This window comes from Populus euphratica, unplaced genomic scaffold (genome assembly GCF_000495115.2).
Source record: "Populus euphratica unplaced genomic scaffold, PopEup_1.0 scaffold6.1, whole genome shotgun sequence".
In the NCBI taxonomy this organism is placed as follows: Eukaryota; Viridiplantae; Streptophyta; class Magnoliopsida; order Malpighiales; family Salicaceae; genus Populus; species Populus euphratica.
This window is the reverse complement of record NW_011499849.1, coordinates 4,445,469-4,465,583: the sequence shown is the minus strand read 5'-3', so window position 1 is coordinate 4,465,583 and position 20,115 is coordinate 4,445,469. Positions and strand designations below refer to the sequence as shown.

The 20,115-nt window shown below is 37.6% G+C and overlaps 4 protein-coding genes across 4 annotated transcripts; 1 reads left to right on the top strand and 3 right to left on the bottom strand.

The window, feature by feature from the left end:
- Positions 1-1,923, bottom strand: LOC105120802 (40S ribosomal protein S13). Its single transcript, XM_011019184.1, has 5 exons — positions 1,797-1,923; positions 1,626-1,698; positions 1,104-1,242; positions 815-1,001; positions 1-252 (listed from the first exon to the last, which is right to left on the bottom strand). Exons 1-5 carry the CDS (start codon positions 1,817-1,819, stop codon positions 219-221), a joined length of 456 nt encoding a protein of 151 aa, XP_011017486.1. The 5' UTR covers positions 1,820-1,923; the 3' UTR covers positions 1-218.
- A 4,467-nt stretch (positions 1,924-6,390) lies between these two features.
- On the top strand, positions 6,391-7,347 carry LOC105120801 (40S ribosomal protein S20-2-like). Its single transcript, XM_011019182.1, has 3 exons — positions 6,391-6,567; positions 6,666-6,779; positions 6,988-7,347. Exons 1-3 carry the CDS (start codon positions 6,456-6,458, stop codon positions 7,125-7,127), a joined length of 366 nt encoding a protein of 121 aa, XP_011017484.1. The 5' UTR covers positions 6,391-6,455; the 3' UTR covers positions 7,128-7,347.
- Positions 7,348-9,593: 2,246 nt separating this feature from the next.
- On the bottom strand, positions 9,594-12,073 carry LOC105120800 (UDP-glucuronate 4-epimerase 3-like). The gene has a single exon (XM_011019181.1). The coding sequence runs from the start codon at positions 11,266-11,268 to the stop codon at positions 9,961-9,963; it is 1,308 nt and encodes a 435-aa protein (XP_011017483.1). The 5' UTR covers positions 11,269-12,073; the 3' UTR covers positions 9,594-9,960.
- Positions 12,074-13,752: 1,679 nt separating this feature from the next.
- On the bottom strand, positions 13,753-18,048 carry LOC105120799 (3-phosphoshikimate 1-carboxyvinyltransferase 2-like). Its single transcript, XM_011019180.1, has 8 exons — positions 17,579-18,048; positions 17,017-17,261; positions 16,392-16,542; positions 15,545-15,759; positions 15,347-15,464; positions 14,871-15,081; positions 14,403-14,464; positions 13,753-14,303 (listed from the first exon to the last, which is right to left on the bottom strand). The coding sequence occupies exons 1-8, from the start codon at positions 17,912-17,914 to the stop codon at positions 14,085-14,087; spliced, it is 1,557 nt and encodes a 518-aa protein (XP_011017482.1). The 5' UTR covers positions 17,915-18,048; the 3' UTR covers positions 13,753-14,084.
- Positions 18,049-20,115: the final 2,067 nt, after the last annotated feature.

Sequence of the window (20,115 nt, the reverse complement as noted above, 5' to 3'; positions counted from 1 at the left end):
AGGATCAACTTAATTCAGCATCTATTCAAATTCAGAATCCCGACATTACTTGCAGCATCAAAAACATCAAACCAGAAGCTGAGATTACGAAAAATAAAAGGTAATATTCATGAATAAGTTCTGAAAAAATGAGAATAACAAATATCAAAAAGCTGAGATCAGTTCATCCAAGATTAAGTTCAAGGAAGTTCCGACAACTAAAACCAAACATATCTTGCCTAAGCCACTAGAGTGCTGGCGGTGGAGGATTCACTGCAGGAAACGAAAAGAGCTCAATCAGCAATTCGGGCGAAGATAATGAAGCTACAAATATCACACTATGAGCGTGGTTTATAAGCTAATCCAACCCTCAAGTTCACTACAAGGACTTTTGTGGACAAAAAACAATAGCATTAACTATTTCTCAAGCCTTCAATCATACATGCATGCAGTAGCATTTATAAGCTAGTAACCGACTGTGATTAACAGAAACAGAGCTGGTGCCCATTTGTGGGAACAATTCTATTACCACATTTAATATAAAGGGCATAAAGCGTACTTAACACAAATAGTTACATATAAACTCGATCCAGTTTTAAAGAGGGCAGCACTACTCCAAATTGAAATTTAAAGGAAAAAATAATATCTGCATCCTTGTATTGGATACATGCCATGCTATTACCAACACCCATCCTGTAAGCGATTCACATATCCACCTTCTTACATATGTTAGGATCCAAATCATTGTGCCAAGTGAATCCATGATAACAAATAATGACTAAACCCAATAGGATCAACATTAATTATAAATGCAAAAAGAAACGAATATACTCACTATTTCCAGACAGGTGGAAGCTTCTTGGTCTTCTTGTAATAGCGAGCAAGGCGGTGAATCCTGCTCTCAACCAAAATCAACCTAAACTTGGAATCTTTATCCTTCCTGTTCCTCTCTAGATGCTTCCTAATTGCAACTGCTTTCTTGATGAGGTGGTACAAATCCTCAGGAATTTCAGGGGCAAGGCCTGAAAAAAATGCAATAAGCAGTCAGTTAATAAGAAATGTCAAAACATCTCTCATCATCCATGAGTGTCTTGCTATGATAGAAAGTATCAGTAAATATGTACCATGTGCCTTCAATATCCTCAAAATCTGGTTGCCAGTGACAGCTTTCACCTGAGCAATACCGTGAGAATCACGAAGAATAACACCAATTTGAGATGGTGTCAAACCTTTCTTGGCAAACTTACAGATGTTGTCGTCAACCTGAAAGAATTTAAAAAACAGAGTACCTGTCTGAATAACAACTACACAGTCCAATCGCAACCAACTGATGACTAAGGTTAAAAGCTTGGAAACTGAAATTTAATTTTTTCATTTTATTGTATTACTATTGTCACGCAACACCTGAACAGATCACTCAGTAACACGGTTCTATTTTCAGAAAAAAAATAGCTGTTATTGCGCAAAAAATGGGATTGCAAGTACACAAATTTAATCTCAATTAGCATTTAAAAAAATAAAACACACCCAAAAAACATGATATCTCATCGGTTTACTATATGCGAGGAAGCCATAGTTTTCAAAAATCAATTAAGAAACAATCAAGGAGCAGACAAAATATTGCAGTGTTATTGAGGGTTACTCACATCTTGAGGAGAAATCTTGAGCCAACTAGGTGGGGTTCTCTTGTATGGCAAAGCAGACGCTGAAATACCCTTACTGCAAAAAAAATAAAAATCAAATGGATTCTTGAGTTAAGTTTCAAAGTGGTGATCATGACATTGTTTAAGGGAATAAGTCGAGGTATTGAAACACACCCTTTACTGTGCATACGACCCATGGTGACGGAATTTGGAGATTTGCTGCTTCAATTGCAGTCACTTTAGCGCAGCTCCTTGGTGGCTCTGTGAAACCCTAGCGAAAGAAGAAAGGGGTGTGGGTAAGGGATTTATAGTTCCGTTAATTTGCTTTTTACTCCATGGGAGTTTTCGTTTTTTGTGTTGTGGACTCTTTTAGATTGGTCCAGGCCATGGTTAGTTTGGGTCGGGCCTTCATGGACCGAGATTGGAGAGGTGCTCTGACGAAATTTGGCAAGTTTTTTATTTATTGGAGGAAAAATCTGGCAAGTTAATGCCAAAATTAGTCGTAGGATCACACAACCCGCAGCGCTGATAAAAATATCAAAAACGCAAACGGCCCTATAGAGAGAGACAAAACATGAAATGGGCCGTCTAGATTGATTTAGCCCACCAAAATCACTGCACGAGATTATATATATATATATATAGTTTTGAAACCTGGCCGGTAAATCCACTTGGTGCTTGGCTAACCTAGAATTCAAGCCGGACTGGATTGAAAAAAAAAAGAAAAAAAGTATAACTTGATAATTTGGTTAACCCAAAAACATTTGGCTGTAAACTTGTTAACTTTTATTTTTTTATTTTATTATTAAAATGATGTTATTTTAATTTTTTTTAAATTAACCTGACTAATCCAATAACCCAATTAAAACCTAATAATTTAATTAAAATTTAAAATTCAAACCTTTGATCGGGTCTTAAAACTGTGGTAAAAACCACTTATTCTATTCTTGGAGAAAAGCCAAATCATATTTTGTTTCGTTTATAGGTTTAGACTTGTGATGAAGAAGGTTTTTATGACAGATGATAAAAATAATAATAGCAAAGCAGAAGATAGTGATTAAAATAATTAGATAATATTGTAAATAAATTATTAATTATAAAATATTTTATGAAATTTTAAGGGTTAAAAATATTTTTTAAATAAATTATATTTAAATATTTAAAGGTTAACTGTAATGTTTTTTATAAAATACTTTTTTATACATTATTTTACGCAAAACAACATACCCAAGTATGTGTTTAGCATTTGCCAGTTAATTTTTAAATTATATCACAACGTCAAACAGATATTAAAACTGAGAGGTCAATAGCTGCTTTGAATATCTTCATTAATTCATCCAGGCGATTTTGTTTGCCTGCAAATTTCTTCATCTATGGAATACTTCAGAAAATCGAATGCATTTGCTCCAAACATAAAAGTTTATATTCGTGTTATAATTTTGCTTAATGTGCGTTGGTTACATCTTTCTAAGAGGCAATTTTATGGTGGTGTGGTTGGCATGATCTGCTTGCGATTGGAGAGCTGGTTCAAATCCTTGTTCCACATGCATGCTTTCAGGTGACCATGCCTCCGAGCAATGTGTCCTCTCCTCCCGACCAATCCAGCTTCTGATCTTTCGCCGCCCAAATAATGTCTCTGTGTATCCCATTCAGGGTGAAAATTCGCAAAGACAAGTTGATGTATTCTCTCTCCCTTTGTACTCTATGCTCCACTCGAGATTGTAGAGTGCCTTTGTCTTCCACACTTCTTTCCCCTCTATTTACCCAGATGAGTCTCATTACAATGTTTGTTTCCTCTTTTTTTCTTTTAGTTCTGCTCTCTGATTCGCAGTCTTTCCTATTAAAGTAAGATCAAGAAACTTTATATCTTTTATTTATGATGAATACTATTTATTAATTCCCTTTCCAATCTATGTGCTGTCTACGTAGACTTCTATAGAAACGAGGCTTCAGGAGCTTGCTCAAAACCTGGGGCATACAAGTCATTACACCTTCACTGACTCGGATATAGCCGTGGTTGATGACCCTGGACACACATGTTTGACAATCACCCAAACTTTCACCTGGCTCTTACCTTCCAGAACAACAAGGAGCAACGTTTTAATTCGAAAAGCATTGATCATGTTACTGGGGGTAGTATCTGATTTCATTCAAAGTACTGAAGATGAATTATGTGCTATCATGTCGGGGCTATCGGCTGGCTTGCTCTCTGGGTACCTAAGACTCACTACTAATGAAAGCACAAATACTAGTTTTGGTACAAACTCAGCATTGTTGGCTGCAAATGCGACTGATAGGCATGGAAACTGGAAGTTGCATATTTGCTTTGGTTCTGATTTCTCTCCTTCATTTTAATAGAGGACTGCTTGGCTACCATAAATTCTGGTACTGCAGTATATATGCCACTACTATCTAGTTTATTGTTTCCAAAAATTCCAAACAACCATGATGACGGAGCTACAAGAGAAAGTTGCATGACAAGTATTGCACCAAGTGACTGAAATACAAGTGCAGCCCGTAACTTCTCCTTTACCATCCAGCTATTTTGATGATTTTTTTTTCTTCTTGCCTCGTACAGTATCTCTTTGAATTACAAATATTGCAGCATGCAAGCTCCTTCATTATCTGGACACGTTTCATGCTTATACAAAGAGGGGTTTTTTTTTATGATAAGTTCTAGTTGTTTAGTCGATGATCATCAGCAGCACTCTTTTAAATTTGAGATTACCTTTCGCTTTATTGCCTACTTCCAGGTGCCTTTTAATTTCATTTTCTTTTTGAAAGCTACAGGTTTGGAAGATGTAATCTCTGGAGTGTAATTCCACAACTCATAGAAGACCATAAGACCATCCGTTTTCGTGCAAATGCAATCTGATCACCTTTTTTTGGGGATTCTTGGCTTTCTTAAGGAGACAATTTACAACAACAGCAAATTTTTTATTTAATTTTAATCCCTTTACTAGATTTTCGACATGCAGGCAATTCTTACACTTCCACTTCCACTTTGTATAAATTGAAACTGTACTTGTGCAGGGGTTGGCTTGCCCACAAGTATAGGATTTACGGTAAACAGAAACAATAGAAATCAGCCAGTGAGTATTTTATTTGTAGTGTTTAAACTCTAAAGAGTAGGAGTCCTTTTAGCCACAAAGACGAAGTCAAGTAGAAAAAGGAGCCGAAGAAGAGAGGAGAAAGAAAAGGGAGAAAACCAAAAGTAAGAACTTTTTATCAATTGATCAACAACTATTTTAACATATAGAAAAAAAGCATATAAATAGTGAAATTCTAGTTAGAGTTAAATTTGAACTTTAATAAAAGAATATAAATTAAAGTTAAATGATAAAACTAATTAATGACATCCAAGTTGGCTATCCTCCATCTGTCTCTATACACAAGCGTAATCTCTACTTGTCTAATCAAGACATTCTCGTGGGGATCGATCACTGAAGACACTGACAAAAATTCTAATTATGATTCCACCATCACTTCAATGTATGTTGAATATGGTGGCTGTCGGGACAAAGGGATGCACTGTGGAGCAACTACTAGGGTCTCTTCAATCTGAAAGCGTTTGCTGATCATCTCAAGGCTAATTCTTGGCAAATGGTTGATCTTGCAACAATTACAAGACAATCAAGCTGGCGGCTGGAACCATTCAGTGGGGAGCAGCACCCTCAATCTTATAGCCAGTAATAAACCGCAAGCAACGGGAACTGTTCTTATCTTGTGGAGATCACCGCTACCCTCAGTTCCACGGTCACAGTTTGGTGATTGCCGCTTCCCTCATCCCCGGCCAATGATGCTCAGTGGACAACAGGAATCGGCCTATTATGTTGGTGATCAACGGTACATCCAGCGTCAACCAATGATGGACAGTGGGCGGCAGAGATCATAAGCCTTTATTTTGGTGATGAACAGTTATCTCACCCTGGCAGAGCGATGCTCTTCAGCCCGCGAGATCACCGTTATTCTCAGTCTCAGTCAATGATGATGACCAGCAGGCAGAACGGAGCAGTCGTGTCCTTTGTCAATGGACTTATGGATGGATCACCGTTACCAGCCCTGTTAAACTTTTATTCCAGGAAATAACTAAAGATGTTTATCGTACAGAAGCCAAAATAGTCGACATGGTAACACAGGCATATGCGAAATTCTTAAACCACATCAATTTTGGTTCATTGGAGAACCATTATTATGCAAGAGTCTCCTTAAGGCTTGATGAAGTTTGTTTAAGGTGATGGTCAAGCAAAGGAAAAAGAAAATATGATCAAAATATTTACTATTGCCCAAATGCAAATTTGTTTTGTCGCCTTTTTAATCCTGCGTCCCTGTTGTCTTGCTTTCGTGTTTGCTCCGCCTTGGGTTACCGACGGCTTCCGCCCTGATCCTTGTTATTTTGATCTCCCGGTTGGCTTCCTAGGTCTCCTCAGTTTGTGCTTTATGGTGGAGGTCTGTTTTTATCTCCTGTTGCTAGTTTCAGTTCTTTTTTTGTAGGTTTCTTCTCTGTTCTTGTAAGCTAGACTAAATACAATAAATTTTGTGCCCTTTCTAATCAAGTTTTCCTCATTTATGTTTTTCAATAATAAATTTTAAATAAAAATCGTTGAAGGATTACATGGCATAAAATACTGGAAAATATGGTTTTATTTATTTATTTATTATAACTGGAGAGTACCTTAAGGGCATTTATGAAAACCTAAAAAAAAACCCAAAACTTATATATAGTTTGTTAAACACGAAACCCTAATCACAAAACACATCACTCTTTTTTTACCTCCTCCGCTTTACCCTAGCAACACTAGCCGTTCAACCCTAGCAACACTAGCTAAAATCATGGCCTTGGCTGCAATGAAACCTATGAAGCCTGGTTTAGAGGAATATCATGATCAAGTTCACCGTGTTAGGATTATTCTTTCTTCGAAAAATGTCAAAAACCTTGAGAAAGGTGTGTTCTTTTTTTATAAATTAAGGTTTTAAGATGTTTTGTTTATTTTTGTTGCTTATTCTTATTTTATTGGGTGAATTTTTTGTTATTTTATGTAGTGTGTGCCGATTTAATTCGTGGTGCTAAGGATAAAAGTTTAAAAGTGAAGGGACCCGTTAGGATACCAACCAAAGTTCTCCGAATTACTACTAGAAAAGCCCCATGTGGTGAAGGTATCGATACAAAATCTAGATTTACTTTATTAGTTATGTCCTTTCGTTTTATTGCTATCAGAATTGAATATCTTTGTGTTGATTTTAATTATTGTATGTTAATTGCCATTGGAATTTTAAAAATAAAATTTGTTTCTTTATATTGGATCGATCATGACAGGATCAATGTGTATATAGATGTTCAATAATTTTATTTATTAATTTTCAGGAACAAATACTTGGGATAGGTTTGAGCTCCGCATTCATAAACGAGTGATTGATCTTTTCAGCTCAACTGATGTGGTGAAACAGATAACTTCCATTACCATTGAACCTGGCGTGGAGGTTGAGGTTACAATTGCAAGCTAAAGGATCTGTTTTTTTTTTTATGATTTTCTTATGAATTGCAGACTGAAGTCTAGAAATTCTGGTTCTTGCAATGGTTTTTTGTTTCTTTTTGGAACAGTTTGAATTAGCTATATTGGATTTCAATTTCCTATATTTAATTGTTCTCTTCGATGAACTATTTGGTGAATCTTGAAGGCTTTTTTTTTTTTTTCAAATTATGCCATATTTCTGTTGATTTTTATCAGCTTTGTTTATCATGATGAATGGGATTTTGACAGAAATTTTAAGGGTGCGTGGATGTAATTATATTCACAGCTACGTGGATGTATTCATATTTACAGCTAATCTCCTTCATGATAATCTCTGGATTTAATTGCTCTCAAATTCCTAGGGACTTTCGAACCTTATACTAGGGTCTCCAAAAATGGGTGAAAACATTTTGGATTCAAGCTCCTAGCAGAATTGCTAGCCACGCTAAATCATTTTATGAGAAATATAATTAATTTGAACGTTCAGTTTTCAATTTAAGTTATTATGATGTGCTTGTTTACACTTTGTCTTTCTGGTTATTGACTCTATATTTACTGCCTCAATTACCATAAGCTGTGAAAGACCAAGCCCTATTCAACTTTTTGCTAGAGCCTACAGAGAAGGGATTGGAGAAAGAAAAAAAAAAGATTTAACCTCTTACATTTTAGTAATTGTTTTTTCCCCTTCCCTTATCGAGAAGAGCATTTAACGATTCAAAGAATAGAATGAGATGGGAGCAAAATGGGTCATATTCATTTACTGCTTTTGTCAGTAACCAGCTTGTCCCTGTATCTGAAAGCAAGAAATTATTATTTATGGATGATGTGTTTTCGCAGAAGATGCAATATGCTTCATGAGGAATTTAAATGCGAGTCACATGCAAGATGTGTCGATGCTTTCTTTGCACCTAGCTGTTAGAATGGAATTGAATGTCCTGGCAGTGTCCGGCGAGTCAAAAGTTATTTCACAATTAGAGTTTGTACAGTCCGATTTTCGGATGTAAATCGTGTGTTAGCTTAAGAGTGTCCAGAATTCGGGGCTTCCGCCCTGCAGCGAGCGGCGTTCAAGTTGGGGTTACCCTCAGAACTCAATTGATGAAGTTGACACTGCCACCTCCATTTCTATTGTATGGCTGGATCACTGCTACGATTCATCGTTCAGTATGGTCTAGGAATCCAACCATGACATGTCCTGAAAATGTTACATTTAATCCCATGGACATCGAGTTGATGATTTCTCTTTGCTGGGATGCCACCAGGGATCGCAGTAACAAACGAGGGTGTCATCGAGAAGTAGCTCTTCTAGAAATGGAAGGGAAAAAAAAAACAGCTAATTGCAACAGCTTACTGCATGCTAGTTTATCCAAAATGCTCAAATATTTGATGAGAATCACTGAGCAATTTACAGCAGACAGTAAGGATTTATAGAAGATGAAATGGGGAATCAAACTAATCAGCAAAGCATATGCTTCAAACACAAAGCAAGTGCATCTATAGACATACACGCACAACCCGGGATACCTTTCAATGGCATCCAAGAAAGTTTCTTGCCTTCCAACTCAAAGAATCATATCCACCAAGCTGAGATCATCCATGCCATTTGGAATAATATTAAATCATATACTTTCCAGAAAGGGAATAAGGGCTATTCCAGCGCCTAAGTTAGGATTATATGAAATGGAATATAATTGCACACAGAGCAATTCTCCAAGTTGAAGTCAAGGAACCAAAACAGTCCCCTACATGATGAGAAGATATAGACAGAATACAGCAATGGAAATGGAGAGTAAGATTGCCATGCTTTCAAGAAAATACTTCAAAGTCTCAGGGAAAGATCAAAATAAACAATGATGGTTTACCTCCTCCAAATCCATTGCTTAATAACTAACACTTGCATGTTCTGTCTGATGAGTAAATATCAAATTCCAATGAAGAAACTCGACAAACATGCATTGAACTAGAAATTACCAAAAATTGCATATCTAGAAATGAAAAAAGGAACAAAAGGTTGGGCCAAGACCACAGTGGCAACATTTAGTTTCGGAGAGATGGGAGCTTAATAAATTTAATCACCTCTGGCAGAAATGTGTCCTTCAGCATCTCATTAACCAACGGAACGTTACGACATCCTGGAATACATCATGTATGGAGAAGAAAAGGATAAAACTCTAGGTCAAATGCAACGCACAACTAAAATCTATTGTTCACTCAGAACAGCAAAAACAAAGTGAAGGGCATGGTGGACTTTTGAATCAAGAATATATGCCACAACACAGACACAAGCTGGTCTAATAGAAACTAACCATCAAAATCATTCACAACAAGCAAGAAAGAAATACCTGTAGCTCAAATTGTCATGGATATCAATACCAGACAGAGCCTTTTTACAAAAAAAGAAAAAGAAAAACACAACTATACAATAGTCAAGTGAATTCAATTTGTTCAGTAAGAAGACATATATGTGAAATTCACGTGTGCTATTTTATTAAATGATACAAGTCCAACAATCAGCATATGCTCTATCAGTCATGAATTCTACAAAGCCGAACTACAACAATTACATATTCCAAAAATATAGGAAACAAAAGATAAGGATGGTTCTGGCTTTGTTTGATACAGTGCAGGAAGTGCCCAACAAAACAAAATCCACCAACCAAACAATCTTCTTCAACATAGGACACCATATTCCTCCTTGTACAGCATCAATTAATCATATATGAAAGACAATTTTCATGCAGTGAACAACACAGAAATGTTAAGAAAGCAATTATAAGAATCATAATGAACGAGAATGTTTTCCAAGTACTGAACCGAAAAAATTCTACTCATCTTGCAACAGCCTTCTTGTCTCCATAGTAACTGAGGTACCACCGCACGAATTTCTTCAACCCTGTCTGCAGATCCGTGGTAGCCTTATATCCAAACTCCTTCTGAGCATAACTAATATTTGCGTGTGTATATGGAACATCCCCGTTGCGTGGCAACTTCATAACATTCCTTTTAGCCTTAACCTTCAAAAGCCTCTCCAAAATACTAACAAGATCAGTAACTGGCACAGGAGATGTATTCCCCAAATTGAAAACCCTCAATTGTGCCGGCCTTTTCTTCTTCCCTCCACTCCCGGTACTCTTCTCTGCTGTATCCAACGAACCCAAACAACCCTTCACAATATCATCAATGTAGGTAAAATCCCTAGCAACAGTCCCATGATTCGCAGCCTCAAAAATCGGAATACTCTTCCCCTTCAAAATATCCTTGGTAAAAAAGAAATATGCCATATCCGGCCTCCCCCAGGGTCCATAGACCGTAAAAAATCGCAACCCGGTAAGGGAAAGTCCGTAAATATGATTGTAAGTGTGTGCAATTTCCTCACCAGCTTTCTTAGTAGCAGCGTATAAACTAGCAGGTTGATCAGTTCTGTCTTTCTCGGAGAAAGGCACTTTAGTATTAAGCCCATAAACAGAACTAGATGATGCCCAAACAATAGCTGGTTGTGGATCTGCATCTTTACAAACTTCTAACAAACTAACAAAACCAGCAATATTACTATGCACATAAGAGCCAGGATTTTGCATTGCATACCTAACACCAGCTTGAGCTGCCAAATGCATAACATGAGTAAAAGGCACAATGTCAAACAATTTCTTCAACAAAGCAACATCATTTATATCTCCTTCCACAATAAAAACACCACCCCTTTCAAGAAGTGCTTGTCTTGCTCTCTTCAAGGTTGGATCGTAGTAATCATTGAAATTATCAATCCCCAGAACACCATCTCCGCGGCGTTTAAGGGCTGAAGAAACATGGGTTCCAACAAAACCAGCTGCTCCTGTGACTAAAACAGAGAACCCATTTCGAGACCGGATTCGGGCAGATGTCCGGACCCGCTTTTCCCAAGCAGCTCCGCCCCAAGTAGCGGAAGCAAGATAGCGGCGTGATGGATCGGAGGATGGAGGGTTGTTTGATGAAGAAGATGGGGAGCGATAAAAGAAGAGAAAGAGAAAGGTAACAAAGAGAGAAGACCAGAGAGTAAGTTTGGCTACAGAGGAATGCCACCTCGTTCTTGAATAATATGGTGATTTGTCAATCTTAAATTTGCCTGGTGTTGACGGGGTGTGATCAAGATGAGACATTTTCTTGAAAAATCAAAATGTGGGTTTTCTTTGGTTTTGAGAGGTAAAGGTTAGGGTTTGAATGAATGTAGATTGATTGGTGGTGGTGGTGTTGGTGGAGATAAGGAAGAAGGGTCTTTGCTATTTTAGCTGTTCTTTCATGTTGGGTTTGAAGGGTATAAGGAATCTTATTTTTTTTTCCTTTTCTTTCTGGTTTCGTGGAAGGATGGATAGGTGTTGTTTGGTGACTTTCTCTTTGACAGGAATAAAGAGCAAAGTTTCTTGTGTTTCTGTTAAAAATGGTGATTGAGTAGAATGGAGAGGTATAGGTTTAGAGCGGGGAGGGTGGGGTGGGTTTCAAATTTATGTGACGGGAGATCAAGAAACTGGTTAATTTTAGTTTGCTTTAAAAAAAAAGGTGTCTGAGCGCTTTTTGTTGTTGTTGTTGTGGTTTGAATGAGAATCTTCACAAATGGGAAATGGAGAATTGAGGGATTTGTAACTAAAATCAAAGCTTTTCTAACTAATTTCTATGTGTAAGACTTGGATTTGATTGGATGGGGAGAGCTTGGGACAGCCAAGATCTGCAAGCCCTTCCTGTTTTTATGGCTAGTTAGTGAGGCGGTTTCTTAAATTAGAAGATGGGGAGGAAATGTATGGACAGAGCACGGATGTTGTTGGAGATGGTGTAGATGAGGTTTCGAGGCTGATTATGATGCCTTCACACCTTTGAAATGAGAGTGAGATTTATTGGGGCTTTCGAGACTGAATTTATCATACGGGTGTAGGAGCATAAACTACTAGATTTGAACTGTCATTACTCACTGCATATGGTAGTAATTCCATCAATTTAGGTCTCATTAGCTCCAATCTTCTTGCATTGATTAAGGATTCAGGGAAAGCTTTGCCCCCGGTTTTCTTCCGTTTCACTCAAACTAGGGAGAGGGCCACACCCAGAATTGTACAAGAATAATAATAGGAAACTAAACCATACTTGTAGCATAAGAATAAAACCTCAAAATAATCACGGTCACAGGGATTTTTTTCTTACAAAAAAGGGTTCACCTTTTCTTCTTATTTTTTCCAGTATAATAAATCGGGTAGGTGTGAGCAATTAAGTACAGGTGGGTCTGGAGCGTACTACTGATACTGATTCCAGCTTGCCACAATCACTAGCAAGATTTGCACAGGACTGTCTTTGAATTAGAGATTAAAAAAAAAAAATGGAGCACAAGCTTTTCAGATAAAATAGATCGCTGGCACTTTTACCAGAAGATTAGTGGCTTATTAGTTATTACGAAAATAGTGAGCATTGGTAGTGCAGCACAAAACTTGAGATGAAGGCAAAAGCATTAAAGCACCTTTCCAATGAATCTTTATTGATATCTTAGATTGCAATTTATGTTAGGCTAGCAGTAGCTATGCATCATGTGGATCGGTGTAATGGAGAGATTATCGAAGAATCACAGGCCAAAAATCCACTTTGCTTCCTTTGAAAGCTCAATGTTGAAGAAGATTACATCCAAGTTTTTGTCCCACATATTCCTTGCAATATAATTACCATCCTTGCCTCCTCCAACTAATGGTGCTCCACAAATCAAATGTCAATCCGTTGTATTACACAGATCAGGTGATCTTTGTCCATTCTGCCATTGATTTATTCTTGTTGACTGCATTAGCAGATTTGTATTGGATCCATATAATCTAATCAAAGCTTGAATATATACAGCAAAAATTGCAGGGTCCCAACATGGCTTTGCTAGACACTAATGAAATGGCATTTTTTTTAGATGAGATGTGTGGTTTATATATTGAATGAAATGCAAAGGAAAACAGTAAATTCCCATAGCCACCACCCACCAGTAGCACACTATACCCACCACCCCATGTGAGATTCCGATTAAAAATAATAATAATAACAGGGGAAACACCTAATTAATTCAATCTTTACATGCTTTGGCAACATGTTCCGTGCCAATTCCATGCCTTATAAGTCGGTTTCAGCTACGCTTTGGAGGTGTGATTTCAGACCAATGCCTTGTTCCCAGTTTTTTTAGTGACTGAAGGCACGTGAAGGTCATCAAGGTTAAGCGTTGGAGGGATGGCCAGAAGCTATAACGAAATCAGAGCAAGAAAAGTATCTCATTATTGATGAAGCTGCTAGGAACCAACCAACGCTGTGAGTATTTATATGTTGTGATCAAGCATGGACTAAAGAATATAGTTACTTGTTAAGGCAATTCTCTTTATTTTTCTCTCTCATTAATAGCTCGACTCTTAATGGCTGAGCATTATCGAGCTACGAAAGCTAAGGTACGAGGCTGGATGTACGCTTTAAAGAGGCCAAACTAAACAGGGGGAACGATGACCTTTATCCTTCACAATCTTGCCCTGGAGAGTGGAAGTAAGTTCTGCTGGACAAACCTGCTCAACTCAAAGTCTGGTCTTTGGATCATCCCAGATATATCAAGCGCGAGAACAATAGAAAATATGAACATTTATTGATTTGATCACTTCAAGCATTCATTGATTGATTAATTAATGGAAAAACAAATAGAACTATTTAAGTTCATAATTATTGACCAGAACTACACTCACTCTCTTGAGAGTAAAAATAATTAAATGAACTAAGTCCGGCTTTTCCTTCCACGTATGACCAGTCTCCAGTACAATAACAGCATCAACCTGCTTGCATAAGTAATCAAATATTACACCACGATACATTAAAAACTTGGGTTGATTCAGTACTACCCATGGTTGCTAATGGTAATGGATAACCCCTCTCTCTCTCTCTCTCTCTCTCTCTTGTACACATGGATTAATGGTTTGAGTGCAACTCAATGCTTTGTGTACCTCTCAAGAACCTCAAAGTAGTCTGGGAAAGTTTTTCTAGTGCAACCAGGGTCCTTGATGGTGACTTGGACTTCTCCACAAGCAGCAAGAGAGAATGCCATTGCCATCCTGTGATCATCATAAGTGTCAATCTCTGTCACATTTAGTTTCTCAGGTGGAGTAATCACACAGTAATCTGGTCCTTCTTCAACTGTTGCTCCCAACTGAAACATAAAGCCCAGATGTCAAAATTAGCAAATTGTTTAACCAAGTACCTCGCTGGGGTAGATATTAAAATGAGTAGAAAGCCACTAGAAACTAACCTTCCTTAGTTCTGTGCAAATAGCAATCATCCGTTCTGTTTCTTTCACTCTCCAACTTGCCACTGGGAATTAGAGAAGGTGAGAGAGGTTTCAAAGTTAGATAACAGTTAAAAATTGTGAATCCCAGAATTCATTGTTAGCATGAGCAGACAAGAATAAGTAAATCTGACTACCAAAATCATCATTGATGAGCCTATAACTTGTAGAACTTCAAGCCAGATAATGGATATTTTAAGGATTTTGAAAGATAAGGTTGGCTTATGTTTATTGCTGTTTTCCATAGCCAGAAGTTAAGCCGCACCCTGACATGTTCTATTGATCTACCAAATAGTACTAAATAAACAGCTTGGGAAGTTTATGAGCATATAAATATGAAGTTCCTAGTATATAATGCAGTTTCCCTCACTGTCATCTTATTTAAAAGCTAAAAGGCACTCCATTGGCTGCATTTGAAAGGTCAAACCATACCATCTCTTATGGCAGTAGGACCATCAGCGAAAAGCGCAACAACAGCCAGAGTCATAGCAACATCTGGCATTTTGTTCATGTTTACATCGACAGCACGCAAGTGTTTCTGACCAGAAGAATCTCGTGGCGGTCCAGTGACAGTAACACTGTTCTTTGTCCAGGTAACTTTGGCTCCCATTTTCTCAAGAACCTCTGCAAACTTTACATCTCCCTTTATTTCCAACCAAAAAGAAACTTGAGTTAGGTAGATAGATGTGGAGAGTGAATGTATACATATAATAAACTGTACTTGTCTGCAGCATTTATTAGGATTCAGGGAGTCAGTCAGGACTCTGGAAGACACCATGCAAATTTAGAGAAGGAAATATAACAAAGTGTTTGATATGTGGAAAGCGATGGGTGTGGTCAGCACATAAAGATTACATTCTAAAATTATTGCCAAGTAGAAGTCCAATATATATGGACGAGTGAAATACCTGCAAACTATCCATCCCACAACCTTCGACAGTGATGGTCCCACCAGTGATTGCAGCACCAGCTAGGAAGTAACTGGCACTTGAAGCATCGCCCTCAACAAAAGAATTTTTAGGAGACCTGGTTGAATTTTCAGCATGTTACTTCAAGTGCAACATTACTTCAAATATTCATGCACTACATGTACTAAAGAAACCTACTTGTACTTTTGACCTCCTCGAACAAAGAAACGATCCCAGTTATCACTGTGTTCTACAAAGACTCCATAGCGCTCCATCAACTTCAGTGTCATCTCAACATATGGAACAGAAATCAATTTGTCAATAATCTCAATTTCCACATCTCCAAGAGCTAAAGGAGCTGCCATGAGCAAAGCAGTCAAGTATTGACTACTTATAGATCCAGAGAGTTTAACCTGAAAATGGTGACGAGGGAAACATGAACTGAGAATGAAGACTTTCGTTTCATCATTAATGACAGCAGCACTGAGTTTTTATTTCAAAATATCATTCTAAACAAGAAACAAACAATGAAGTTGCAGGCAAAACCTAATCTTAATTCCCAATAGCAAATTCAAGTTCAAAAGCAAAAAAAAAAACTGTGCTGAAATATGCCTTTTCAAGAAAACTCAGTAGGTGATTAACAAAGTGATGGGTGTTTCAAGTTCAAGTTTCTCATTTTAGATGCACAACCAGATGCACATGCATTTATCACACAGGCGAAAGCATATATTTTTCTTAATGACAGCAAGAAGAATACTCTGGCCAGTCACAAGCCACACTCTCAACTATCACCAACCAGGGTTACCAACTCATTTGACACTTTGCCTCTGTAAAGAGGGATGCAGTAGTTGAGTTAGCAGTTACATAGGCCTCATATTTTCTAAACCTGTTTTGTATCAGTTGAATGCTACCATAAAACATAAAATCACTTAATTGTTCAATATGTTGCAGCAACCCATACCTAATACCAGACAAACAAAAGAAACAATGATGGATCATGTTATACAACAGGAAAGATCACTGTGGAAGATGACAAAAACCACACCTTTCCCCCTGGAAGGCCCCCATTTGCATTTATGCGAACAGGGGGGCAGTTTGTAGGAGAACAAGAAACATCAGCACCAAGCTGCTGAAGACCAATAACCAAATCACCAATTGGTCTCTCCCTCATTCGTGGCACCCCATCAAGAATGTAGCTGTAGTGTATTGAATAAGAATACCAACAAAAAATAAAAGGAAAAGCTGTAAGTAAAGAGATCTGGAAGTAATGGGTTTGAAATGAAAGACATGGAGATGCACTCTCATAAAGTGAGCATCATTATATAATCAAACAAAATTGGGCCATTGATTTAAGTACCAACTTTTAAAATACAGAAGACTGGGAAGTTTAGAAATCTATTCTACTTGGGTTGTTTCCTATGGGGATTATACACCCTAAAGTATAATCTGAAAATTCAACTTTGTGATGGTGATTCATGCTAATGAAAAGGTGATGGTTGTTGAGACCATGCCAAAATCAAGTTTGCATATAGTTCACCTCCACCCAACTTTGAAAGATCATAAGATAATATCTAATCAACCCCTCTAAATGGTCAGGATTAAATTTTACTGGAACAACTTATTTAAAAGGAAGAAAGAAAAGGCTGGGAGTGCAGTAATATAGAACAGACCTTGAATTTCCACCTGCAGCCGTTACAGCAGCTGTCAATGGACGCATTGCTGTTCCAGCATTTCCAAGGAAAAGTTCAACATCAACATTTGCTTCTTTTCCCACAGGAAACTGGCCACCACATCCTTCTACAATTGCTTGTTTGAGTTTCTTATTCTCTTCCACATGTAGGCCAAGTGTTCTTAGCGCGCCAAGCATGTAATGAACATCATCACTATTCAACAAATTGTCAACAACAGTCGTACCCTGAATGAAAGAGATGAAAGGAAAAAATTAATAACTGCCAGCAAAATTAACAGGCCTAGAAATGTGAGACAAGAAACACATAACTCCCCATATGCATGCAGTATTCAAAGTAACGTTTTTTATGTGAAAGGAACACAAGCAAAGGTCAAAAGCATTCACTGTATAATCTTTTTGTTTTATGAATTTCATTATATAATCGTCAGCAAAATCCAAAAGTCTAAATCTAAACTTGATTTCATTCCTATAGTAGCTCAAAATTCAAAACCGAAAAAGCAATGAAAAACTTCAAGCATCATATATACATATTTTAATATTACCTCAGAGAGAGCAGCAAGAAGGAGTATCCGATTAGACAGAGACTTGGAACCCGGTAAAGTTACGGTACCAGAAATATCTTTGATGGGTTGCAAAACGATCTCAGGTACAATTGATGGCTTCTCTGCTGTAGCAACTGAAGCTAAAACCTTCAAAGGTTCAACCTTTAGCTTGCAACTACCCATTTTTTTACATTGCTTCAAACCCAAAGAAGAACCTTTAATGAGCTGTGATCTAAATGAAATTGAAGACAAAGATTTGGGTATTTGGGGTTTTGAAAGATGGATTGTTGTGTAGATGTCACTTGCTCCATTGCTGATTTTGCTCACTTGAGCCATGGCTTTCAGTCTGTTTCTCTCCTGTCTTTCTCTTCTCTTACACTACAGGACGACACGGTTGTGTTCTGTTTGTGGTTTTTGCAAGAGGTTTGGTTTGGTTAAAGGGGTTTTGGTGGGCTTGGGTGTTCGTTGTCGTTGTTGTTGTTGCTGTAGTCTTCACCAACCAACTTTTTATTTTTTTGGAAAACCTTTCTATGATTCCTAAAATATTGCCTGGGTCTTAGTTTCATCCCCGAACAATAATTTTTATCAATTTCGTCCCGAATCTAACGCAACTCTTGCATTAGCATATTTCCATTGCAAATCTTCCCTGTCGAGAAAAAAGTTCTTCTCAGATATGTTCAACACTGAACGCTTTTGAACTTCTTTGCAGGAATTGTTATGTGTTTGTCTTGGTTTTGAAAAGGAACCCAGTCTAATTTTTAATGGAATTAGGATGAGATTGAAAAAATTAATTCGATCGGGTTGAAATTGATAATTAAATAATCTGTTAAAGATGATAGCGAGGTTTCCCTTCATTTAATTTTTCAGATTTTTGACTTACTATTACTCCTTACTCCTTCGTCCAGCCTTCTTTTTAATTATTATTATTATTTCAAAATGCTGGGTTTCGTGATATGGTTGTTTGTACCTTGTGCTGGAAATATTGTACAGTTGGGTTTTTTATTAATGTTTTATTTGGGGGTAGTTTAGAGATTTGAGGCACCAAAAATGGGTTGGTGAGAGGACGTGGAGAGCTTGATCTCGGCGATCCATGTGTCCTTCATCAACCTCCAGACCAAAGTCACCAACCCTATGTTCGGCTCACATGCGGTAGGCTTGTGACCAAAAGAGTGGGGCCCGAGTGGTAGGTTTGATTTTTATTTTACACCAAGAAGAAAATGTGCTTCTATAATTCTATCTTGTGAGGGCCCCGGATGCTGGTAGGTAATGGCATGAGCAAAATTGCAAGCGCTGCACCAGAGGAGAAGGAAACTGGAAAAGGCACTCCATGACGAAGCGAGTTTGGTAGCCCTCCTGCAACAAGTGAACATGGTATTATCAAAGAATTGACCTAACCTACCACAAAAATTTTTAAATAAAATAAAATAAAAGGATTGACATTGATGATAATAATAAAAAAAAGAAGTTTGAACACAGTTCGGAGTCGAGCTCGGTTGGACCATGACCCTACCGAACACACTCTCTCTTCCCCCTTGGCTGAGCTCCAGGATTCAATTTAACCGAGCTAATTTAATTGATTTATTATTTATTATTATAATTGAATGCTCGATATTATTCCTGAGTAGTACTTTTTTATCTATATTTCTTAAGATATTTTTCTAGATATTTTATAATACTGTATTTCTCAAGTTTTGACAGAGAAAATGAAGAGGATTTGATGCCAACAAAACTATATAAAGCATACATTCAATGAGACAAAGAACACATGTTTTATCATTTTGATTTTCTACGTACTTGTAACTTGATCAAACAAACTTAACTGTTAATCTCTCGTTTAGATTTGTTTTATAGGATCAATGCAGACCCAAAACTCATTCCCAGGAGAATTTCATTTCAAGTTTTTCAACGAATTTACCGGTAAGTCTGATACTATATTACATTTCAAAAAGTTTCTAGTTCTGAAAATGCAAAACACGAATCAAAAAAAGTATGGAAACAGTTTAAAGTCTCATACTGACCGCGTACGGGCCTTGAATTGCTCGTGCTTGACATATATCGAGCATGACTGGAAGAGAGCAACCAGGCAGAGCCCAGATACTTTAGAGGAGAAAGATCCATTTTGGGCCTCCTTTATGGACGATCTCCACATCTAGCCACTCCACCGATGAGGCAATGACCCAACCCCAATGGGAGAATATGCTGTGGATATCTAAAATCTTTCATGAATGTGACAGACAATATAATAGGGGTCAGATAACACCACTGTAGATGTTGTCAAGATAGGCCCTACCATACCTTTCCCCTACCTCTACCTGTGTCTGGATAAGAGGCTCAGATTATGAGCTCCAACAACCACAAATCGGCGATTGGACAAGGTCTCCCATCTCTCCATACCCATAAGTGGACCCCAGAAGTCTCACTAGCCAATCACAGAAGCATCTCCCTGCTTTGGGTAATTTAATCAATGCCAAGCGTTTTTATCCTTGTTCTTGGGGGGGTGGGGTTGGGGGGGTCGTGGAAAACCACCTTTCCAATTT